Raw genomic sequence first — 25,676 nt, forward strand, 5'->3', positions numbered from 1 at the left:
ATTAGGTTAAGAAGTGGCTTAGCTATATTAAGTAGCTATAGTCTAATTACTTTTTACTTACTTCGTATATTTAACGACGTTAGACTAGCTAAACGAGTAAGCTAATAGTAGCTTAAGAAATACCGCTTTCTAATAATAATAGAATTATTTACTATATCCTCTTTACTAAGCTCCTTTTTATATATAGACTTAATAAGCCTAAAAATAGCTATATTTAATAGCTAGAGGATATAAGAAGTATATAGTAATAAGAATAATAAGTAGACGTTGTTTTTATAGTATTCCTATATAAATTCTATTGTTATATAACTCTTATACCCATTTAGTACTAATAGTCGAGGCTAGTTTAGCTTACTAAGCCCCCTAATAAGGGGGGTCTTAGTTTATAATAAGAACACTTCTTTTAGCTAATAAAGGGCAGTCTCGTCGGTCGTCTAGCTATTATCTATTATTATAAACTTCTAACTATTATAAGCAGTAAGTTAAAGAGGGAACTACTACTATTAAACCGACTTTCCCTTATAAATAACTAGTAGTTTAATAGCTCTATTATTAGTAAAGATATACTTAATAATCGTTACCTAGGTACGCAAACTAAGCTCTTTTTTTCGTACTACTATAGCCTCTACTATACCTAAGACTAGCTTATTAGCTCCCTTACCCTCTATTATACTAGTCTTATCTATATTATACTTATTAGCCTATTTAATACCGCTAATCTCTAGTATATTAAGTAATCTAAACTATTATTTAATTATATTAATAATAGCTTTATTAACGCAGCGCGAATCAATTAAACGACTTCTCTAAACCCTTATTAATAAATTCCTTTTAATAAAAGCGTTAATCTATCTCTTACTAAGTAGTTTATTATCTCCCTAAGACCTTAGAACTCGCTTAGTAAATTCCCTAACTTATTTATAAGTTAGTATAATACTTAAGTAATACTATATACGAATTTACTAAGCTAGCTAGTCTTCTTATTATAAAAGAAGCCTCTAAAGCTTTATAAATACCCTCACCCTCGTCTAGTAGCCTCTCCTTCGACCCTAAAGTATTATCTTAAGAACCCCGAACTTAATCGAGGCCTTTTTAATAAAGAGACCGTTTTTAATAGTATTAAGTACCTATTAGAGCTTATTTTTAGTACACAATACTATTACTTATTAATTAGTAAGTGTGCTAAAAAGGAATGTATTTGGACGATTTTTGTAATTATTATGTTAAATTAAAATAATAAGTAGGGTTTTAATGTGGTGGCTGGGAGGGATTTTTGGGGGTGCCCAAAAGGGGGGGGTGCCCAAAAGTGGGTGCTTTGACTTAACTCACCCAACATGTGTATGGTCAAAAGATCTGTGGCCATGATGTTGAATCAACGGCAGAATTGGTCTCACCTTCAATTTTCGGTCATTACGGTAGATCGAAAAATACCTACCTAAGCTGTGCACACGGTGCATCCGGGACCAACGGCATTGGAAGGGAGCTTGATGACACCAGACTTCCTGCCTACGATATTCTCATCTTTGACTACTAGACCAAAAGGGCATCTTTGTAGAGGCTTCTACCAGAGTAGCTGGAAGTAATTCTAATGGATCTTCATCGGGAATATGTTGTCTTGAAGTATCACCAACACGATGGGAATTAGTCACACTAAAAATGAGCCTGGAGCTGATTGACAAGAATTTTGCTCGAGTTTCACGTCAAATCGAACGTGTTCGTAACCTAATTTAGGCAGGAGACAAACCGAGGCTGCGGTAACCACCACTCTCATTGTGAAGTCCGAAGACGGAGCCGTGACATAAGTACCTTATGACATTAAGACCCGGGTGTTGAACTCAAAGCGGGGTGAAAGTTGATCTTTCTCGGATGTTGATGGAAGGATTGGGTCTAATGTTAATGAAAAAAGCATGTCGGGTAGAACAACGCCGACGAACAACGCCGATGAACTACAAGTTGGAGTCGTCTGATGAAAGCATCCTCATCGCCTCCACCTTCGGAGCACAGCGCCCCGACAACAAGATTCAGGCTTGCGGCACCGTGGTAGCATCCACTTTCTCCAGTTTCCCCGGTCATTGCAAGAACCCCAGAGAGTCTGACGTGGGTCGTCTGGGGGGCAATTCTGCGATGATGCGTTACGTCTTCTTCATGTATAATCATGCTCTTTGCTCCTGCAGCTGCAAGTCCTGACCTCTTGTTTCTTGGACTATCAGGCTCCTACTTCTACCCTATTAATAAGATACTATAGTCGACATGGAGATCTCGTATGGCGCAGCTGGTAATACGAACCCAAAGTATTGGCCTGATTGACGAGCGTCACTAAACATCATTACTAGGCTACAAAGGTCTCGTTCACGAGCCATACATCTTCTTTCTCGCATGTTTTGCAAGCATTGGTGGTGTGTTATTTGGGTAAGTTTTCACGCGGGTTCCTGGCCTCTCTGATGAAAAATTAAATTGAAGTGCAAGACTGATTGAGGCTCCTCCAGTTACGACCAAGGCGTAATCAGTGGCGTTCTGGTGATGAATAACTTTGTCAGTTTGCGTTCAACTGCTTTGCCGCCCGTGGGACTGAACAACCTAACACCTATCCCTACAGGCCAAACAATTTCCAACCCTCTCCGAAGATGCGACTCTCCAAGGGTGGATGGTGGCAGTACTCACACTGGGAGCAATGGTTGGCGCATTGGTCAATGGCCCAATTGCTGACGCCCTATCTCGTCGCTGGACTATTCTCCTAGCCAACATCATCTTCCTCATCGGCTCGATCATCCAAGCTGCGTCGATCAACGTTCCCATGATATTTATCGGCCGCTTCATTGCCGGGTTGTCGATCGGCCAGTTGTCCATGGTTGTTCCCCTATACCTGAGTGAGCTCGCGCCGCCAAACCTTCGAGGAAGTCTGGTCGCGCTTCAGCAGCTTGGCATTACAGTGGGAATCATGATTGCTTTTTGGTTAGATTACGGGACCCAGCATATCGGAGGTACAGGTGACGGCCAGTCTCCTGCAGCTTGGAGACTCCCGCTCGCTCTCCAATGTGTGCCTTCAATAATACTTGGAGCTGGGACCTTCTTTTTACCATACACCCCGCGTTGGCTTTTGATGAAAGGTATGAATGATCGAAACCTTAGGCAATTGGCCATATACTTACGTTAAACTACTAGATCGCGAGGAGGATGCGCTTACCACCCTTGTCCGCATCCGGCGTGTCCCCCCAACAGATGCTCGGCTTAAGCTCGAGTTGACAGAGATCAAGGTCGCAGCCCGATTTGACATCGAGACAACCGCCGAGTTGTTTCCTGGCGTCACTTCACGCCTGAGACTCACGTTGGAGAGATACAAGTCGCTATTCGTTGTTCGCAATCTCAATCGTCGCTTGGTGATTGCCTGCCTCCTTCAACTCATACAACAATTTACCGGTATGTCCTATATCTGATTTGATTGTACTACTTGGTTGTATCCAAAGTCTAGTGGTAATCTCAGCGTCTTCTTCATGTATGACTAACAACAAGGCGAGGCATCAACGCTATCATCTATTATTCGCCGACAATCTTCCGGAACATAGGACTCTCAGACAACTCCATAGATCTACTAGCAACTGGTGTCGTTGGGGTCATTAACTTCTTCTCCACCATCCCCGCCATCATGTTCATGGACAGATGGGGGCGGAAGAAAGTCCTCCTCATCGGCGGAGTTGGCATGGGGGTTTCCCAACTCATTGTTGGAACTCTTTATGCTGTCTACAAAGACAGCTGGGCAAGCAATAAGTCAGCTGGGTGGGCTGCTGCGTTCTTTATATGGGCCTACATCGCCAATTTTGCTTTCAGCATCGGATGCGTCAACTGGATTGTGCCTTCGGAGATCTTCCCGCCTGGGGTCCGATCCCAAGCGGTTGGTCTTGCGATTGGAACCAATTGGCTGAGCAACGTAAGTCAATACGAAATGCTGATAGTCTTGCACGCAATGCTCACATTCAAAAGTTCATCGTTGCTCTCATCACTCCCCGAATGCTCGAGGCGATCACATTCGGCACATTCTGTTAGTATCCCTATTATAGGGTAGTTAGTTCGAACCGTAGTTAACGAAGAGATTAATTAAACTATATAAATATCTGCGTAATAAGTATAAAAAGGAGGTTCTAACTATAAGTTAGGCTAGCTACGATAATCGTAAATAGGGCCCCTAATTAGCCCCTATATAGTCGGCTATATACTATAGTTAAATTAAACTTCTAATCCGATACTAACTTTCTCTTTTTTTTATTAATTTAACCGCTACAGTTAGAGGTATAATTTAACCTCGGGCCCGTTTACTAAGTCGTCTCCTTTTCCCCCTTTTCTTTACTCTTTTTATATAACCTATCTTTTTATTCGTATAATAACTTTTTTACTACTTATAAATTATTCTAATCCCTTATTTAATACTACTTTTATAAAAGCGTTTGCGAGGTTATTTTTATTATTAATCTAACGAATCTTAAGTATCTTACGCCTTTTGTATAATTACTTAAGGGCTATAATATCGATTATAAGCCTCTTTTCTTTTATTATTCCTAATTTAATAAGGTATTCGTATAGCGAGTAGGAATTTATATAAATAACCGTTAGAATAAATAAAAAGCTAATTCGATTAGTAATCTTTTTTAATATCGTTAAAATTACGTAAGAGAGGTTAACGCCGTTAATTATATTATAGACCTCCGACGCTAATATACTTCTCGTTACCCGCTTATTTTTAGTTAATAAGTAATAGATTATATTACTATATATAGTAAATTCGCTCTTATCTATACTCTCGTTAGCTAGGATAATAATATACCCTAATTACGAAGTTAAGTCGTTATTATTCGTAAATAACTTATTAACAAAGACGTAAAGCTTACTAATCGCAAGGTCGATTAAGTAGTAAACGAGACCTCGATCGAGATTTATTTACTATTACTTAAGCCGCTTATTAAGTACCTCGACGTCTCGTTTAGTTAAATTTATAGCTTACGCTACCTTAGCGTAGTTAAAAGTCGCCTTAAGCTAATAAATACTCGTAATATATACCCCTTACGTAAGCTTAGCCTTATATTACTTTTTAATATTAATTACGTTTAGATCGACGAGGTTAATCTTCTCGCCCTACCCCTTTTATTAAAAAATAACGGTTTCCTTTTTAATTATAAGAATCCTATTATTAAATACTAGGGGGGTATTTATTATAAAAACCTCTTTTAGCTTTACTACGAAGCCCGCTTTTTAAAGCTCCTTATCCTCTTTTTTTATAAAATTAATATTAAATAAGCTTAATATATCGTTAGTCTATATTCCGATAATCTTAAATTAGTTACCTTTATACTCCGCGACTAGTAAGTATGGGTCGTACGTAAAAGTAACTATTAATAATTAATTAATATAAAAATCGTAATAAGTAGCTTATTAATAAGTACCCGATTTTGCGAGCTTATATAGTAGCTTAAGTACTTTAATAATCGTGCTTTCTAAGTACTTACTAGCTATTTCCTTCGGTAAATAGGCCAGGATTTTCCTTATGAGCCCTGTGGCCGATTAAGTATAGGCCTAGGTAATATTACGGCTCTAAATCTCGTATCCTTTTTTCTATAGCAATACTATTAATACTATTATTAATCGTTAGCTATAGCGCTATATAGTAAGTAATTATATAAGTAGCGTTACTTTTTTAACGTTACCGTACTCTTAAATTACGTATCTAAACTTCTCGTACGGCTAGGGTGTTCCTTTCCTTTTAATCTTACGAACTATTCGTAATTTAAATATACAAAGGTTTATATATTTTTCTAAGTCGTATAGGATAAATCGATAGACCCCTCGATTATAAAAAGTATTTACTTCGATAAGATCTAATCCCTTATACGGCTTTTTAATAGTTATAATTACGCTTTTTTTACGTAGTTTAACTACTAGCTTAAAATCGGCTTTCTCTTTTACTATATAAAAGGTATTAATTACCTCGTTGCTAGTAATAAATTGCTACGTTAGGGCTTACTATCGTAGTTTTTTACGACGTCTCGCTAGTAGTATTAGTACCCTTTTAATAATTTCCTCTTCTTCGTCGTTTATTAATATTATTATAACGATTTTATTAAGGATAATTTCTTATACCTCTACCGCGGGTTATATAGTTTCCCCTAGCTTTTTTTCTTTTTATAAGTTAGAAATTACCTCGTTAAGATTTATATAGTACGGTCTAACTACTATAATTAATATTTCGAGTAGCTAGTTACGATCTCTCGCGACTATATAAGAGCGCTCGTTAACGGAAATTAACTTATATAGCCCAGCCTATTATTAAGTAATTTTACGCTATACTCGTATATCTAAATTTAGCGGTATATTTAAATTATCCCCTATATTAGGCCTATTGCGCGTAGTAATTACCTTATTAACTTACTTTTTTGCGCTTACTTCGCGCAGTACCCGTATTACTTTTTTAACTACTTAGGCTTATTAACTTATACCTAGCGACGGTAGCAAGGCTAAGGTCGTTTTTAAATATACTCTAAATACTAATAGCGTTAGTATAAGTCCGTTAGGCCCTATAGTATCGTTATAGTATTTAAGTACTATCTAGAGGTATTTATTATTAGTAGAATCCGGATTTTCCTTTTTAATAATTCTAAACGCCCTTTTTAATTACTAATATACCCTCTCTACCTTTCTAACGCTATAGTACGCTTTAACGGGTACGACTTTTAGTTATATACTATAGGCTGTTATATTATCCCTAAATTCTACTAACTTAAAGCTAGTACTAGCGTCGGTTCTAATACCGTCTAGCGGTCCTTAGTATATATCGATCTAGCTTTTTCGTAAGGCTACTTATATTATCTTTACTTATAGATCCTAGAGGAATTGCCCTACTTAGAAAGATATAAATACGTCGATTATATATAGTACTAGCCGACTATTTAAATAAAAGATATTAACGACTATTTCTTAGTTAAAGTTAAGCTTATTACGCAATTTAAACTTAAATTTACGTAGGCTCTGCGTATTTATTTAGTATTAGTAATATACTTTCGTTAACTACTCTAGCGCCCCTATTTCGATATTATTATTACTTAATTACTTTAGGAGGTTATATAGCCTCGTAACCGACGGGTACCCGAGTTTTTAATATAGTTTTCTAAGCTCACTTTCCGTTAGGTAATTAATCGACTTCGTATTATTAATAAGCTTTATAAACGCATGCCCCCATTATTATTTAACTATCTCGAAGTACTTACCGCTAGAGATTCTATTTTTTATATTATTAAATATAATACTTAGTTAATCTATATCTTTTAGATATAAGAGAAATGGGGTATTAACGGGTAAAATATAAAAAGTTATCGTTCCGAAGTGCGTCTCTATTTCTACTATACCTAGGGCGACGATTTCTTTACCTAGGCCGAAACTAATCCTCGTAATACCCGCCGTTAATATATTAAGTATTATTAGTGCGATCTTCTATAGCGCCTAAAATTGCCCTTTTCCTCTAGTTAACTATTACGATACTTTAGTATTTAGGATAATCCTATAGTAATTATCTAGGCCGTACCTTTTACTCGTATAGAATACCTATATAAGCTTAGTATTTAAGGGATCTAAGTAATATAAAAAGGACCCCTCTAGCTACCCCTAAATTTACTTAGTACTATATTCTTTTTTTTTAAATATTAAGAGAGATAGCGTCTTCTCCTTAATTATTAAGAAAATAGGCTTCGGCCCTATTAAATTCGCCCTTTTAACTACCTCCATATCCGTTATCTAAGGGACCTTCCCTTACTATTTATAAATAAAAGCCTACTTATTAAGAGCTTTTACTACCCTCTATTCATTTAGCCTCGTATATCCTCTAGAGGCTAACGGGGCAAAAGAAAAGTAGTTAATATCGTCGATTTCGTTATAATCTAATTTATTAATATAGGGAGTAAGATCTTCCTTATTTTCCGAATCTCTTATGGGGGGTATATGCTTTAGGCCGCTACTTTAGTTACTATCGCTAGGTTCTATACCCCCGGATCTGCCCTTATATATAATAAGGAATTAGTTAAACTAACGAGGGCTAGTTTTACCATCTACTACCCTCGACTTTTTATATTATTTATACGATTTAGTACGCTCTTCTTCAGAGTAGTTATTTAACTAATATCTATCCTTTTTATAAATATAATATTACTTTTTTTATTACCCTACCCGTAAGTTAAATCTCTACCTATTTAACGAATCTAGGCCTCTTTATTAATAATTACCGTATTTAGCCTTTTTTCTTTTTTTATTATACGTTTAATTGACTTAATATTACTAATAAGGGCTATCGTACGCCTAGAGGTAGGTTTAGTGCGGCATTCTCGCCTTAATATTAAAGCTAGATCTTAGCCTTAAGTAGAGCGTCTCGTAGTCTTTAGGTACTTAATATAGGGTAATCTTTACCTCTAATATACGCTAAATTATAGTATAGAAATATCTAACTTTCCGCTCGTTTATCCCCTTATTTAGCTAGGTTTTCGCTAGCTTATTAATTCGATTAATAAGCTCTTTAAGGATCTTTACTTACGATTTACCCTTTATTATCCTAGTTATAAATACAAAAGAAATCGCTCGTAGCTTAGATAGGAGCTCTAGGTTCCTATCGTAGGTCTTGAAGCGGCTTTAAATTACGTTAATTATACTAAAAAAGTCGTTTTAATCGAGATTATATACTACTTCGTAGTAGTAATTAAAGGCTTTGCTTATAAGTACGATATTAATTACTAAATAGTACTAGTGTTCCCTAATTCCGACTTTTTCGTAATAATTATAAAATATCGTTAGGGTTTTTTATAAGACCTTATACTTCCCCCTAGAGTATAATTTCTTTTTTAAAAAGATCTTTTTAAGGTTTATAAATTACCTCGTATTCGCTACTAGATTTTTAGTATTTATATACGAACCCTACGTTGCTATATATTATTAATAACTTCGGGTCGTTTACCTCCTTTTTTATTAGCCGATCGGCGCCGAATTTCGTATTAATAGCGGTAATAAGTTATAAATCGAAATAAGTAGAATTATTAATTATCGTACTTCTAGTACTATACTTTGCCCCGGTATATCCTTTTATAATAATAGATTTCCGTTAGTAATTATAAGGAGGAAATCTAGGTTATTTACCCTTTTTCTAAATTCGTTAAAGCGATTATACGCTCTATCGACCTATACTTAGTTCTATAGTACGAATTCCTCCTCTATAATTATCGCTATTAGTATTTTATATAGCTCTTACGATTATAATTGCGCTAATAATACCCCTCGCCCGTAAAGGAATTTATTAACTACTTTTATAATTCCTAAGCTTGCGCTCGCGAACTATTTATTTAGCTAGTAGCTAAGGTCGTTTGCGATTTTATAGAATAAGGGTTACCCCTATAGCCCCTTTTTTTTATAAACCTTAATTAAATAGATTAATACTACGTTAATTTACTTACCGTTAGGCTAATCTACGATTCTATATATCTACGTTCCTTAATAATCCGGGTTAATATTTACTTACTTATAAAGGATTAAAATTCTATTTAAGATCGGGTTTCGTCCTCTTTTTTTTTACCCTAACTTACTAAGGGTCGTACTCTAGCTTATGCCCATATTAATAGTTATTAGCGTATTTAATCTTAATAAGGATATATTTAATCCGCGCGCGGGTCGTAATAAATCCGTACTTTTACTACTTAACGAATTTATTAAGGTCTAAGAGATTCCTACTTCTTCTCGCTATCTCGCTACTACTCTCGTTTTTATTATTTTTAGCGATTACTATTACTTTTTTAAATCGCTAGCTATCGTACTTACTAAGATCCTCTTTTTTATTTAATAAAAAAGGGTAGGTTTTAATAGTTCTTTTTAATAATAATAGTAGTAGACGTTTATATTATTATAAAAAGATATAGTAATTAGTCTTAGGATCTTTACTAGTTACCGATTTCTATTATCTTATATACTTCTAGCTTCTTAAGCCTCGTGCTCTTTATAATCTCTAAATAGTTTCCTTAGTTAATTTCTAATCGCGGGCCGGCTATAGAAAAGTCGTTTAATAAAAAAGCTACTCGGGGTAATAGTAAAAGGCTAGTTACTTAACTAGTTCCGTTAATTAACGTAATTTAATATAATAAACGTCGACCTCTCGTAAGTAGTAAAGGGCTATAATTACTTAATTCCGTATAGTATTTAAAAATCGCCTCCTTTTTTATCTACTTTTATAAAGTTAATTAGTATAAATCTCCTATCCCGTATAGTATTAAGAGGTCGTCTCTTTTATATAGCGAGATACCTTACTAATCTATAATAATAGAGTTTAACTATTAATTAGTATTAATATCCCTATTATAGGGTAGTTAGTTCGAACTATAGTTAACGAAGAGATTAATTAAACTATATAAATATCTACGTAGTAGGTATAAAAAGGAGGTTCTAACCGTAGGTTAGGCTAGCTACGATAATCGTAAATAGGGCCCCTAATTGGCCCCTGCGCAGTCGGCTATATGCCGCGGTCGAATTGGACTTCCAATCCGACACATTCTACTTCTTCCTGGGTAAGTCAGAAACTTCTTGGACTGTCGAGTGCATGAGTTAATACTAACTTGTCAGCGTTCTGTGTAATTCTCATTGTATGGGTCTACTTCTTCGTTCCCGAAACCAAGGGAGTTCGGATCGAAGAGATGGACAAGCTTTTTGGTGGTAATCAAGGCGAGGCGGACATGACCAGAATGGCAATTATCAGGCAACAATTGGGATTGATTCAAGGGGATGAGTTGACGAAAGAAGTTAGTATGGGAGTTAGTGAGGTGGAAAAGGCTTGAAACATCGATATCTAATCTATTCGGTGTTCGACTCGAGCTACTAAGCTCTGAGAAGTTTGAATTAGTGATTAATGTCGATGATAGCCTTCTGTACTTGAACACTTCGTACGCCACAATTAGGGGCGCTTAGGAGACTGTACATCCAGTCTGCGTGCCTAGAGGATAGCACATTCGAGGGGAGTCTAGGCGTGTCTTTGCCTTGATCGTGCGTTCCATCATGAGCCAAATGATGACCGGTAACACTCCTCCTGGAGTAGGCACGACAACAAGATTGCTAATGTCGTGCACTCCAGGATCCAAATCACCCATTTTGGTCTTCACATCAAAACCGAGGTCAACTACCAGCTTAACCCCAGATCCAATCATGCTCGGTTTGATGGATCCGCCCTCGTTCCGTTCTGTCATAATAACGAAGTGGCGCTTGGAGTCCTTCCAGTCGATGCTAGCCAGTCTACCATCGATCGCTTCCAGGATTTCGACGTGGGGAAGATGGCGCGTCAAGTCCGCCTTGAAGCCTGGCGTGATGATGTTAGTGCCTCCCACCAGGACGATGGTCAGGTCGAGCATCCAGGCTTTTTGGTAGGCGTCAAGTAGCCGTCTCAGGGCATCCGCTGCAATATTGGTCGCATATCCCTTTGCGTATTCCTCAATGTGCTTTTTGGTGTAAATGCTACCCATTATTTCGCGTTCCTCGAGATGGTGTGGTAGAGGTCGCTGTATTAGAATGCCATGGGTGGTTTCGTCTTCATTCAATTCCGCAATTTTATCGAGCGTCTCATCGGCCGACGCGTCAGGCGGAAGTCGATGTGATATGTATCGAATTCCAGCCTAAATAGTCTAATGTTAGTTCAATCCTCTCAATCCATACTAGGTAGAGTGATGTATGTACCTTAGCAGCCACCTCGGCTTTGATCTGCAGGTACTCTTTCGCATCGCTACCAGTGTCGAAGTATATTACCCCTAGCGTTGGTTCAGTACTATCCCGCGATCTGTGTCGGTAGCACCATCGCTCTATGTCCGCAGACACAGGGAACCCTTTGAGAAGAGAAGCGCCGGGGACATGTTCGAAAGTAGGCTGAGATTCGTGCTTCTCACCAATGATGGCATCCCCTCCAAATGTGCTCAAAGACATGGCGAAGCGCGATGCACTCCAATCAGAGGCACAGACAGACAAACACAGAATCAAAGAACCAGCTACGAACCCAAGCTCCTTTGATGGCAAGTGTCAGAGGCGACAGCCCGATTTTGATGTTCTGCAAGACGCGTCGAGCATGGGGGTAGGTTGCCTGGCGCGACGGGCCGCAGTGCTAAATGAATGTCTCAGAATCCCCGACTGAAGACGTCGATCTCGGTCTGCAAGAAGCCTCAGCAGCTAGCGCCGGTGGGGGTGTGTCACACGGGAACGTCCAAGATCTTCATTCGTTTGTCGTTTTCGAAGTGAAGACAGTCGCGTCATTCTGCAGCGAGCCTATGTATTCCTTCGGCTGTGCTGGATGCAAGCCAAGCAAGTCTCGTTTGGGGCATATGATGCGAGGAAGACGGATACCCCAAGCTGCGAAGGATTGGGTCTTACTATTATACAGATGATTTACGTATTCGCGATGTTCAATCGAGTCTACTCTATGTACTTCCATCCAGATCAAGCTTCAGTACGGTCGGTGGTGCTCTGCTTGCCGCGCCCAAAGATCTTGCTTGAAAGCTTTGAACACCATCTCGTCATCGTCGCAATCCCAAAAGACCATCCCCGGATTCTAACAGTGTAAACAAAGAAGTACACAAGAGCCCAGTTGGCAACGGCAAAGGCAACCAAGATGCCAAAAGCTGGCCACTTATCGCTGTTGTGGACATTGAGCGTCTGCATGTACTCGCCGCCGTTATTGTATGGACAGTAGCCGCAATTGGACGTCGCGTTAGGGTCCTCCAGGTAGCCCGTCATCGCGACCTCATTGACGAACCGGTCGGCGTATTGGCCACAGGTTGAGCCTGGAGGCGGATTGAACCTGGCAAACTCTGTGGAGCTACACTGCACCACTGCCGGTGGGAGGACGGCCGAGAGGACGCCTCGGCTGAACCAGGTTGTTGGGTTGATGTAGTACATCCAGTACCTCCAGAATGAAGGCATGGAGGCATATGGCACCAAGATACCGTTGAAGATGGCGATCATGACGAAAAAGAAGGGCAGGATCTGTTGTTGTCAATGTTAGAAAGAAATCGGAGCGCAAGTATGGTTCAGTTGCTTACGTTCGACACGGTGGAGTATGAGGGCCCGAAGGCGGAAATCCACTGGCCCCAGCTGGATTGGAACAGAGACCAGACGAGAACCATGAGATAGTTGTAGCCAGAGACAGACGAAGTAGCGGGGAAGCCGACGGGAAAGTACCACAGCAGCCAGTAGATGGTGGCAGATACGATAGCCATGGGGATTTCACAAACAACGTTGGCTGTGCAGAATGCAAACCAGCCATATGTGCGACTAGGCAGTTCGCGGTCTTCCCACAGATCTCGGTTCTGGAAGAACTTGATCACGACGCTGTTGACAACTGTGGGAGGTACGAAGAAGATGAGAATAATGGCACTGAACATGCGGTTCTGCATGCCTGCGATGTCGTTTCCAAGCATCCAAAATGTCTAAGAAGAAGTTAGTACCTGCCACAATTCAAGAGAGAACCAGTTGCCAAACTTACGAATCCGTTAAAGATACCCATGATCGTATGCACAAATACTCTGCTATACATGTACTGGGGCTCTCTCCAGTGTTGAACAAACATCCTCTTCGTGAGAAGGAGGCACTGGTAGGCAGTCGAGGCCGCAAACTCCGTCTGCGCCGTCGACCTCTCTGGCGGAGCCCGTCTCTCGGCAGTGATCTGATCGATTTCTGCAACAATGGCTCTGTGCTCCTCCGAATTGCGCCACTCCTCGTTCCAGTCGATGCGCTGGCCATCTTTGATCGATGGTTGCGATGCCGTCTCGAGGATGAACTCAGCGACGTTGCGGCTTGGTGGGCAAGGAAAGCCTCTCTGTGTGAAGTAGTCGATGACAACTGAGCCATTGGTGCCGACGGGGCCAAAATAGAAAGTGTTGCCGCCTCGGTTGAGGGCCAAGATCATGTCGAACTGCTCGATGAGATCGGAAGAGGGCTGGTGAATTGTGCAGATGATGGCTTGCCCAGCGTCGCATAGCTTTCGGAGGAATCGGACAATGGAGAATGCAGATTGGCTGTCGAGACCACTCGTGGGCTCATCAAGGAAGAGCAGGAGACTTGGTTTAGCAGCTAGTCGTATGTCAGTTGAGGTTCCCAGGTGAAGCGAGGACTTCATCAGATAGAAGGCTTACCGAGTTCAACTCCAATCGTGACTCTCTTCCTCTGCTCCACGGTCAAGGAAGATATGATGGCGTGCTGCAAATCATACAGTTCCAGAAGGTGAATGATCCGATCAACGTACGCAATCTTCTCCTCACGAGGGATTGCACGTTCCTGCCGAAGAAGCGCAGAAAACTCCAATGCCTCTCTGATCGTGGCGGTACCTTCGTGGATGTCTCTCTGCTCACAGAAACCAGTGCCTCTCTGGAACTCGGGCCCCAGGCTAGCCCCGTTCACAAGCATATCCCCCGTAACGACACCAATCTTTTGTCTCTGGGCGATGGTGTTGAGAAGAGTCGTCTTGCCAGCGCCCGAGCTGCCCATCAGCGCAATCATCTTCCCAGGCTTGGCATATCCGCAGACGCCGTTCAAGAGTTGCCGTTCGCCGTTGCCGTAAGGGACTGTATAGTTGATGTCCTTGAATGTGAAAACACTTTGGCCGTCGCCGATGGGCTCAAATGCCTCGTCGGTCTCTTCCGCAGGCCTGCTCTTCTCGTTGTCCACGTTCTTGTCATCACGGGGTTTCGCGAAAATCAGGGACTGGGCACCAGATCCCTTGAAGCGAATCGTGTCGACAGCCAGAACGGTCATGGCGAGGAAGAAGACGGTGAAGGCGATCATAATGCCAAAGTTACGCCATAGGTTCGCTCTCGAGCTACATATTGTCAGTGTGAACCTATGAGGGAGAAACTGGTATGCGAATCTTACTATTGAAACGAAGCCTGTAGATAGTCAGGACCGCTGACGATGGTGCTGCCCATGGTCGAGCCAGGAAGACTACAGCCTTGATAAGTGGGATCGGATCCGGGACCGCGTGGCACGAGCTGAGACTCGCTGCATTGCATTTCTCGTCCGAAGAACTCGTTGGCTTGAAGGGCTTCAAATCCGTATGCTACGGGATTGATGTAGTAGATCCAGCCGAACCAGATGGCGTCACTGAGGAGATTGGGTTTGGGGATGACATATCCCGTCATGATGAACATGATGTTGAGGACTGATATTGTCAGTTAGATTGATCTTTGAGAGAGTTACTGAGCCGGATAAGCGGACTTACCGACGCCAACAAACCGGATAGAATCGTCAACGGTGGATGAAAGTGAGGCGAACATCCGGTACATGGTTGTTAGACAAAAGGTAGCCGTGTACACGATGAGTGTGTAGATCCAGAATTTGGAGGCGTCAACGTCGAATTGCGCCAAGAAGTAGACTGGTACGGAGAACAAGAGCGTCATGATGAGGATCAGTGGGAAGTCCAAGAGCATCCTCGCAATGACCACAGCAGATGGTCTGTAGAAGGCAAACACTCTCTGCCTCTCAATCGTCGTTCTACCATCAATCGCAGGGACGAGTTCTGCAAACTGAAGCCATCCGATAAAGGCAATCGAGAAGAAAGCCACACCGCCTCTCGCAAAGACGGAAGACGTGTCCTGTCCGGAGCCGTAGAAAAGCGATGAGACGATGAGACTGTTGGCAATGATGATGGCGAGCTTCGTGTAAAAGGAGCTCCGGTCACCCCACAGAAGCCATGCCTGGCGCTTGGTGCAGGCAGCCACTTGCTTGAAAAACGAGACGGTGTAGATGGAATCGCCGATGACGGTCTTGCTCTTAGCATCCTTGACGGTGGCTGCGAACATGCGATGCTTGTCGTTGTTCGCTGATCTGCTGCCTCGTTCGTAGTCCTCAACATCTTGCAGGATGCGTTGGTAGTGTTCGCTCTCCAAGAATGTCCGTTCAAGGTCTTCCGGTGTCTTTGGAGCCGATTCTTCTCGGCCGGGTTGGAAATGACGGGCGTTCTTGTCGGCGATAGAAGTGAGAAAGTCGGCAGTAGTTCTGATGGGCAGGATTGTTAGCTTCTCAACCAATCGATATTAGGTCGACTATCACTCACTGTCTAGGAGGGCATAGGTATCCCAAGTCCTCAAAGTATTTCTTCGCCTCATCACCAGGTCCCTGGAAAAGCATGCGTCCGTCGTCTATGACAAGAACCTTATCCATTAATTCATAGATTGACTCTCCAGCTTGGTAGAGCGTCACGAGGGTCGTCCTCCCGCTAACATCGGTGTAGACGCGGAGCGACTTGGCGAAACTGAGAGCCGTGCTGGCATCGAGTCCTCGGGTAGAGTTGTCCCAGCAGACAACAGATGCTCGTGTGGCTAGTGTCTCAGCCAGACTCACACGCTTGCGCTCCCCTCCAGAAACACCTGAAAAGAGTCAGTCGGGGCTGGCTCAAGGTTGTCAAGGCCTGACCTGCTCACCTCGAATATGTTCGTCGCCAACCAGTGTGTTCTTAGTGTGATCTATTCCAAACATTTGAAGAAGCGAATCGAGAATCAGTGGGATCGTCCATTGCTCTCTTTTCCGTGTCTTTGTCTTCAGAGCGAACCACAAAGTCTGCCAGACCGTGAGCGATGGGAAATGCCGATCGTCCTCTTCGCAGTACACGACTTCGCCTCGGTATCGCTCCAGTTGATCTTCTGCCGGTATAACGCCATAATGTACATCTCCATCGACCTTGGCGTATTCGTCCCGGTGGTTGGCGATGGCCTTCAGAAAAGTCGAACATCCGGAACCTGGTCGCCCTAGAACTAGCATGATCTCCCCGTGTCGCACCGTTCCTGTCATGTTCCTAATGAGATCGACAGTCGGCTCTTTGTGAATCTTTAGTTTGGGGAAGATGCCAGTGATGAAATGGTAAAAGTCCGGTCCAAATGTGTTGACTAGATCTCGGGGAAACGTCGTCACTTGCTTCGTCGATGACTCGATGCCCTTGACTGTCAAATTCTTGAAAGAAACACCTAGTCTCTTTGCTGGCCCGCCGCTCGGTGTGCGCATGTCCATGATTCCCCTCCTGAGAAAGTCGGGCAGGTCGAATGTGTCATTGCCAGGTAGACTAGGTGCGATTGTCGAGTCACTCTCTCCTCCGGCATCGCCATGGTGTTCTGAAGGCTTCCGTTGATATGCAGTAGAATGGCGGTGTTGAATCGTGCTCAACTCCTTCTCAAGATCGTGATACTCCTCCAGTGCGGCGTTTACTGAGATTTCGCCTGCCGCATTTTCGCCCCAGCGGCCGTCTTCCTCTGGTCTCGCGGCCCCCTCCATGGTGTTGTTGTCGAAATAGAAAATGAGAAAGACAAGGGTATCTCTGTGAGTACGAAAGTCTATTGGTCAAGTTGATGACGCTGAGAGTCGATCAGGTATGTCGAGGTAGTTGGATAAGAAAATCTGAAAGAGGTGGAAAATGCAAATGATCAACAGCAGCAATGGCAGAAGGCTTGGACGTCAGGCTCAAGAAGCTTTGTGAACCAGCTGGCGTACAAATAAGCGTATCGAATGCACCCTGTCTATTGTGTCAAGTCTTTGAAGGCTAAGGTAGACACTCCGCATGATGTAGCCCACCGGCCGGCAGCGTTGCCATTAGCGTCCTCAACGTGCCCTCCGCGGAGGAAAATTTGTAATCCGCGACGGTCTGCCAGCATTAGCAGCAAGGGGTTTGAATCAGAATAGGGCATGCAGGGCTCACCTAAAGAGGGTTGTAACAAGCCCTGTGGAGCAGATCAAATCTCATCTGCTCCGTGGGAAACATTTATGACCAACGCTGAGAGTGAAAGAGTCGATGGGACCCCTATCTTGAGGGGGGAGGAAACCCCACGCATAGTTTGCTATGATGACATACGAGCCCAACATTATTTTCCAGCCAACGAGGACTTGCATGTGCATTCGTTCCGGCAACTCATACAAGCGTCCATTATTAATCCCCAAACGGCCAAGCTCCCTTTTTTTCACCACAGACGGAATCCAAATTCCTCTGGGGGTGGGGCCGGGTTTGCTTTCGACTTTCGCCGTGGCGTCTCTAGCGTGGTGGCGGATCCCGCACCCAGTATTACACAGCATGCTGTTCGTGCCGTTGTTTGAAGCACGACACGGATTTTAGGAGGGATGGCGATCTCCATGACTCAATTGACTTTCCAACTCGGCCACTGGCCGTTAGGATCTGTCTTCTTCTCTCTGTTATAACCGTTGTTTCCCTGGTTTTGGTGTTGTTTCATTGCAAATATAACTACCCGAGCGTCGTTGCCGCTCCATGTTACAATATGTAATGCAGATACCTTTTTTTGCACCAACATTTTTCGTAAGAGCTGATGACTAGATCTACTCTTGACACCGAAGTACTTGAAGAGGTCTCTGGTTTGATAAACAAACTCCGAACGAACAGACAGCTTTCAGAATTCGTTGCCGTCCAGACTAATAACTCGACACGATCCACTCAACTGCAGCTTGCTGACGCGCCCCACATGTTGCGGTCCAAGCTGATCGACGAGCCGAGAACGTGTCGTGCTTGTGCCGCAGCACAGGGCAGCTGGCAGGAAATTTTACGCATATCTCGTATCTTATGAGGAGGCACCAATGATAAAAAGAGAATGAACGACTGGAGGCGCCTTGACAGGCGGTGTGAAGCAGAGTCTTGGATGTGCGTGGTTTCACTGATTCTCGTCTGCATCTCGAAATCTTCCTAGATTCCCTCGATTGAGTTCAACGACCCCTCACTATCATTTCAGCCAGAGTTTTGGGAAATTCTGCCGATACTCCGCGCCTAGGTTGCCATTCTAGGATATGGCTTGTGAAAGCTCCGATTCAAAGTGAAGTCGAGATGCATCCGCCTTTTGATTGTCTTCCGGCTGACCAGCGACGCGTGCTATCAACGCATACATGCATGCAGGCAGGTAGCACAACAGAGGGCCGCTGTGACTCATTCAACTTTGGTTGCAGCACAGGAACCAAGGGAGGATCGCAGACAAGATTGGTGACAACACCGGGAACCCTGGTAACCTGGAGATAAGCGGAATGCGGTTAAGTTGCTAAAGTCCGGTGAGCCGGCCCCACTCTTCGGGGACAAGTCCGGAGCTGAGCACGGCTGACGTTCGGCAGATCTCCGGGAAGCTGGAGGGAAGAATTTCTTCATATGCTAGGCTCTCTTCTTCTTCTGGGATAGCGTTAATACTGAGCAAAGTTTGAACTCCAGTGTAGTTGACGCCGAATTTCCTTTATCCAAGAATTTGAGAGATCTCATCAAACCAACCGTTCGTCCGCAAGTGGGCTTCATTGTTCATCTGAGTCAAATACCTGGTAGCTGCTCAATGGTCAAGGGATTGGTGTTTTAACGCCGTTATCAAAACCTAATTACTTTCAAGGAAGGAATCTATTCCCAAGATATCTCCAACGTCTTCGGGGACTGAGAATTCCTTCTCAGTGGGAACCAGGCCTAACGCCAACAGCTCATCATCACCGACATCAGGCCGCTCGTCCAAGACTCTTTTCAACTCCCGCGCTCTGGCCGTCACATCTTCGATGCCGATAATTCCTTCAGCAACCCAAGCTCCACAGATACCAGCAGAGATCCCAATTTGAATGCTCCGATACGGAAGCTTCTCCAATCGCACATTGCGTTCCGGATCCCACTGAACGCGCACCCGTCCATCGCCCTTATCCATATCGTCGCCGTGTGTAAGGACACTATGGCGAAGGAGGCCAATGAAACCGGCGTGGGTCATTTTGATCGCCAAGATGCGCTCCTGGCCGCGATCTTTGTATGAATAACCTGCGCGGTACAGCATCCATGCCCAGCTTGGTTTGATCCAGGTCATGCGGGTGAGTTTGAAGTTTGGGGATGCGTCGAGTTTCTGAGCAGTGACAGCTGCCTCTGCGATGGCGGCGTTGTATGCTTGGTAGATAGTGATGGTCTCATCGTCGAAGTGGGCCCTAATCTGTCTGAAGGGCGTTGTCTCCGAAGCTTGGCCTTTGCTTGGTTGATGAGTGGTTGGAGCCATCTTCAACTCACTTGATGATGACAGATGTGTTGCATATGGATGATGAGGGAGCAATCCAGAGCCAACACCGGTTGAGATGTCGACGGAGAGACAGCAGCTTTTCTGGTCTTCAGCCCAAGTAACAGGTTCACCGCCACGACGCCACAACGCAGCCAGTGAGTCACGCCGATCCAAGAAGCATCAATCTCGTCAGCGACCACGTTTCTCGAAATCGAACTCAGCAGGGTGAGCGCGACGAACAACTTGAGCACTTCATCTGTAGGAGTCTATGCTCTGCTGCACGCGCTCTCCAACGCTCTCATCAGATGGCATCGAGTTTAACGTCCGATTAGCGTACTTCTTATTCTTCGCAGGGTCCACCTCTTCAACAAAGATCCGAGTGACAGTCTCCATCTGGATGCCCTTCAGGCCAGACACATCCCGGTCGTGCAACGACGTCTGGCTCTCGCTACGGTCGTGGCTGGCCTCTGAGCCAAGCCTGGCGCGGCGCGAGGGTCTGCGAAATACGCTTGGTTTCCTGTTATGCGAGTCGTCTTTCGAAGCACCACCCTCAATCCAGACCCTGTGGCCGTACTGTTGGCCCAGGGGCGTGAAGTTGAACGTGTCTAGGCCGACGTTTTGCTCGTCGACGGGCGCGTCGAAGAGAATGCCGCTACGCGTGCTCGAGAAGATGAGGACGTCGATCCATCCATTGGAGGTGATCATGCAGCCGGCGAAGATGAGGTACTCTGCCGAGAGCTTGATACCCCCGCTGCTGAGGATAGGTCCCAGGGCCAGCGGCGCTGTGCATAGGAGGAAGACAATGGGGTAGAAGAGGAAGAGGATACGCTTGTGGACCTCTGTCTTTTGGTTGTGCTGCGACATGACGTTCGGTAAGGTCGTGGGACTCAGTACGCCGTCGCATGAGGCTTCTTCGGCAGCAGCGGCTGCCTTTCTGGCGCTTCGGAATGCCTTGTCTGCCCGGTGAACGTGGATGAAGACCAAGACATACGATACGGTTCCCGTAATGATCAGAGTGAGCATCCAGGCATAGTGCAAGTACATCCGCATAGCCTCATATTCTGAGTTGATCCAACACTGTGAAGATTGAAGTAAGCATATGATTTACGACAAGCTCGAGCCGGAGAGATGGCCTTACCCAGGTGATGTCGCGGACATAGAAACCACCTTTACCAGCGCCGTTGTTGGTGATGATCACCCCAAGTACAGACATAAACAAAACAAAGAACCACAAAAGAAAGATGGTGCTGTAGAAGGCCTTGCACGAGATCTTGAGACCTCTGACAAGGGTGAGATAGGTGTGTACTGCGATAAACGCCACAAAGGCGGTAGACGCCAGGTCACCCGAAGAGATGAACCATCCCTGGGCCCAGCACGCGGCCGAGTCGTCGGTAATCTTATCCTCCACCAACCAGACAACGTCGAGAAAGAAGGCGCAGGCCTGGATGGCATCGGCGAAGAGCACGTTGAGTAGGAGAATGAGGAATTGATTCGGGACTCTCGATCCCTTCGTCTGTCCGTTTGCGTTATACTGAGCCTCGAGTTCGTGAGGTAGACCGGCGATGACTGGAACCTGTGTGGTGATGGCAGACAGTTGTTGTTCCTTCTTTGGGCTCGTCCTTCGATACCAACATACGAGTCTGCCAATTAGGTATACCAGGAGTGTGAAGGAAGTGACGAGAGAGAAAAAAGAGAGCGTAACAACGGCTTTGAGCCCATGTCGAAGAACCGTCGGGAGCGGCGAGAGAGTGTGTGTTCGTGTGTACATGATTGCGGATAGTTACCGGTTATTGGGATGATTATGAGATTATCATGACCGTCGTGCCTGCCGACTTTGCCCGTTGAACCCAGGTTGTTCCTCCGCCAAAAGACAAGTCAAAAAGAAAGGCTACGGTGGTCTATGAGCCATCGTGGAATGTTCACTCTTGGCTTGGCTTCTTTACTTGTACAAGCGAGCGGTAAACGCTAGTAGACCAATGTCCGGCATGAGATGTCCGACGTCCGCGGGGTAACGCCTCCCTGGGGAGCCTTGAAGCCCAACGGGCGCAACGTTCTTAGCTTGCGGGATGGCGTCCGGGAAGGCCAGGAGAACCATGCCTCTCTTCATCTGTCAAGATGCCATATGGCAGCTCACCCCATGCCTGGTTTGGCTAAGCCTCTGCCGATGAGTGAGAACTCTAAAATCAGTTGACGAGTGAGGTTGCTCATGCCAAGGTGAAGTTGACGAAGAGACCCTGCCAAGCTAAGAAACAGTGTAGAGAACGCCGCGCTTGGGGTCTAAAACGGCCAGGGATCCGGATCGTTCGGCGTTCGGCCGAGCAGCCTAATTCGTCCATTTACCCCCCTCTCCCGAACTCATACCACCTATCCACAGTAACCACAGACATCGGCATTGTGCCTGCAGGCCATCCCACCCATGCCTTCGTGCCGTGGGGGGCAAGGGATAGAAGAGTGTCACGAGTTATGGCACGCAGCAATGGGCATACGGAGTGTGGTAAAAGTGGCTTAACTATTAAAGTAGAAATAGACAAAAGGAAAAGGTCTATATACACGATATCTAAAATAAATACGTAATTTAGTACGTAATAGGTACTTTATAAAATGCAATTACTATTCTTATTACGTAATATACCCCCTAATTACTACTATTAAGGAGCTATTATACTTAAAATAGAATCTCTAAATACTTTTATAAAAGCTTAATTTAGTTAAATATAAATAAATAAAAAATAAGTATAAGGGATACGTATTTTTTAAACTACGTTTATTATAAATATATCCTTTTATTTAAAATAAATAGAATCCTAACTTAGAATAGTACGTATTTTATTACTTTTAATATATAAATTATTAAGAGCAAGGCTATTTAGCTACTTTATATATATTTAAATTTTTATAGTATTACTTAGTTATTATTTTTTTTCTTCTTTTTAACTTCTTATAATTATTATAAATACCCCCGTTTATTACGCGCGCGCGCTTATATGATTAAATTATTTACTAATTTTATTTTAAATATAAATATTTAATATATTTAAAAATAATAATAAGTTTTATATAATTTTTATAATACTTTATATATATATATTATATAGTTTATTAAGAGTTTAGATAAGTAATAATACTAACGAGCCCTTTTAAGTCGTTATTCCCCTTTATAACTTCTTATTTACTTATTAAAGCTTAGTTACTAAGCTTTCTCTCCCTAGTTAAGAGGATATTAAAACTATTAATTAAAACGCTAAGGATGTTATTAAGTTTAAAGCTCTTTTTAATAGTTATAATAAGGGTAATAATAAAATAAATAATAATAATAAGAGCTTTAATAAGCTTTTATTTATCCCCCCCTTAAAATTTAAAAATAAAAATAAAATTAATTTAAATAATAAGCTTTTTAAAAAGGGTATATTATATATTTATTATTTTAAAAGTTTATATTTAATATTATTTTAGGGTTTAAAAAACGTAAAACTAGCTCTTTTTAAAAAAGTAATAAACAATAAAAAATAACGCTAAGAGACTAAGGTACTTTTTATAATAAGTATAGTTCTTTTTACTATTTTAAGCTTATTTAACGTATACTTAATCCTTAAAAAGCTTAAAAAAGAGGCTCTTAAGGAATAGGAGATCTAGTACTTACCCTATTTTAAAATAGCCCTTTAGTATACCGACCTTAAGGATAATAATTATTATTTTATAAAAAGTAGTAGCTAGTATACGTACTACTTTAATAGCCATTTAGCTAAAAAGTATATTAATATATTAATTATTTTATAGTTAATAACCTAGGCCCTTATTAAAATTATTATAAATAGCGCTCCCTTTTTTTATAAATATATTATCCTTTTTTATTATTAAAAAGCGCACTTTTAACTATAGTTTTAATAAAATATTACTAAGCTTTATAATATTATTTACTAAATATATAATAATTAAAAAATATATAAGAACTATATTAGCTTTTATATAAAGGACTTTTTTAATACGTACCCCCGGTCCTTTTTTATATTTATTATAATTATTTATAACTAACCTCTTATTATATTACCTACTTTTATACCCTAGGTCGTTAATTTAATAATTATTTTAATTCCCACGCCCCCTATTACTCCTATTGCTCCTAGTTTCGTAAATTTTAAAATATATAAGACGCGTTTCTTAGTACGCATACTAACCTTCCTCTTTAATAATACTATACTCTTAGTAATTAATTATTTTTAACTATTTTAGTTATTTATAATAGCCTTTTACGTATTATAAAGGTTAAGAAGTATATAAAAATATTTAAATTTAACTTATAAAAGGTTTTTAATAAGTTTATTTATTAGTATATGTTTTATTAATATATAAATAACCTCGAAGCTATTTTTAATATACTCTTATTTTAGCTATATATTTTATATATTAATATAATAAAGTTAAATAATTATTCTTTCTCCTTCCCTTATAATAAGTTAAATCGTCTATTAATTATCGTAATTAACTAATTATACTTCTCCTAAGTTAAGAGTAATATCTTTAAAAAAGTACTTTAAAACTATAGTCTCTTTTATAGTTTTTTTAAAATAAAAAAGCTTAGTTTTAATAATTAACGTTATAACTATTACTTAATATACTAATTTTTATTAAATTAGGCTATTAAAAAGGAATATTATATATCCTTAAAATAATCGTTATATTACCTCGTTATTTATAAAGCTAGTATTTCTAGTTAAAAGTAATAATTACGTACTTAGTATATTACTATAATAAAATATAAAATATCTTATTATATAAAAATATTAGATATAATAGTTAATTACTTTAATATAAGTTATACTTAGGTTAGTTAAGAACTATAATAATTATAAATAAATAAAAGTAACGTTTAGTTTAATTATAATAATTATATAAAGTATACTCCTAACCTTTTCTTAGTAGCTCTTTATTTCCTTTTTTATTACTTACTCCTTATTTAGTTTAAACTTCTTTTAAAAAAAAGGGGTAGCTAAATATAGTAAATTTATAAAGTTAAAACGTTTAGTAACTCGCTTAATATATACGTCGTAAATAAAGTAAACTTTACGAGTAGTACGGTTTTATAAAATCCGTATTTTAAAAAAGTAATTAATTAGTCTATTCTTTTTAAAGTTAATATATTCTTTTATATTATTAACGATCCCCTAAGCCGCTTTTTAATTATTTTAATAATATAAAATAATAAAGTTATTAATATAAAATACTAATATTACTTTTTTATTTATAGTTTAGTAAATATAAATCTTTTCGTAATTATATATTATATTTATATTATAAAATATAGAAGTAAAAGTTTAGAACTAAAGAATTAATAAGTCTTAGAGGCTATAGAGAGCGTATTAGAGCTTATTTACTTTATTAATAACCTTATATCCCTCTAGGAGTTTAATAATTATTAGCTTATTATTCTTAAGAAGCGTATTAAGGAATACGTTAATAGTAATATATTAATTTATTTTAAGGTTAAATTAAGTAGTTATTATTATTATAAGCTTAAAAGCTTTTATAACGAGTATTAAAACGTACGTATTTTATAAGGGGTTAAGTAGTTATATATCCCCCTTTATATATATACGTACTTTTACCTCGCTAACCTCGTTATTAATATTATATTTATAAGTATATACTTAT

General features: G+C 41.2%; 6 protein-coding genes across 6 annotated transcripts; 2 read left to right on the forward strand and 4 right to left on the reverse strand.

Annotated features, from left to right (window-relative positions):
• Window positions 1-1,941: 1,941 nt before the first annotated feature.
• Window positions 1,942-4,041, forward strand: CLUP02_04758 (sugar transporter; the record flags this gene model as incomplete). Its single annotated transcript, XM_049283769.1, has 7 exons — window positions 1,942-2,101; window positions 2,334-2,409; window positions 2,487-2,532; window positions 2,597-3,107; window positions 3,163-3,417; window positions 3,516-3,925; window positions 3,979-4,041. The coding sequence occupies 7 exons, from the start codon at window positions 1,942-1,944 to the stop codon at window positions 4,039-4,041; spliced, it is 1,521 nt and encodes a 506-aa protein (XP_049140912.1).
• Window positions 4,042-7,293: 3,252 nt separating this feature from the next.
• Window positions 7,294-7,440, reverse strand: CLUP02_04759 (uncharacterized protein; the record flags this gene model as incomplete). The annotated part of the gene is made up of 1 exon (XM_049283770.1): window positions 7,294-7,440. A coding segment is annotated over one exon (147 nt), but the record flags the coding sequence as incomplete, so codon positions are not given.
• Window positions 7,441-10,700: 3,260 nt separating this feature from the next.
• CLUP02_04760 (sugar transporter) lies at window positions 10,701-10,841 on the forward strand (the record flags this gene model as incomplete). Its single annotated transcript, XM_049283771.1, has 1 exon — window positions 10,701-10,841. The coding sequence occupies one exon, from the start codon at window positions 10,701-10,703 to the stop codon at window positions 10,839-10,841; it is 141 nt and encodes a 46-aa protein (XP_049140914.1).
• Window positions 10,842-10,967: 126 nt separating this feature from the next.
• On the reverse strand, window positions 10,968-11,973 carry CLUP02_04761 (uncharacterized protein; the record flags this gene model as incomplete). Its single annotated transcript, XM_049283772.1, has 2 exons — window positions 10,968-11,669; window positions 11,731-11,973. The coding sequence occupies 2 exons, from the start codon at window positions 11,971-11,973 to the stop codon at window positions 10,968-10,970; spliced, it is 945 nt and encodes a 314-aa protein (XP_049140915.1).
• A 507-nt stretch (window positions 11,974-12,480) lies between these two features.
• Window positions 12,481-17,301, reverse strand: CLUP02_04762 (ABC-2 type transporter; the record flags this gene model as incomplete). The annotated part of the gene is made up of 8 exons (XM_049283773.1): window positions 12,481-13,026; window positions 13,083-13,469; window positions 13,526-14,112; window positions 14,175-14,857; window positions 14,911-15,196; window positions 15,257-16,032; window positions 16,091-16,403; window positions 16,458-17,301. The coding sequence occupies 8 exons, from the start codon at window positions 17,299-17,301 to the stop codon at window positions 12,481-12,483; spliced, it is 4,422 nt and encodes a 1,473-aa protein (XP_049140916.1).
• A 1,757-nt stretch (window positions 17,302-19,058) lies between these two features.
• On the reverse strand, window positions 19,059-21,795 carry CLUP02_04763 (uncharacterized protein; the record flags this gene model as incomplete). Its single annotated transcript, XM_049283774.1, has 4 exons — window positions 19,059-19,183; window positions 19,385-19,968; window positions 20,365-21,104; window positions 21,166-21,795. The coding sequence occupies 4 exons, from the start codon at window positions 21,793-21,795 to the stop codon at window positions 19,059-19,061; spliced, it is 2,079 nt and encodes a 692-aa protein (XP_049140917.1).
• Between the last annotated feature and the right edge of the window lie 3,881 nt (window positions 21,796-25,676).

The sequence above is a fragment of the Colletotrichum lupini genome, chromosome 3 (genome assembly GCF_023278565.1).
Source record: "Colletotrichum lupini chromosome 3, complete sequence".
NCBI classification, from domain to species: domain Eukaryota; kingdom Fungi; phylum Ascomycota; class Sordariomycetes; order Glomerellales; family Glomerellaceae; genus Colletotrichum; species Colletotrichum lupini.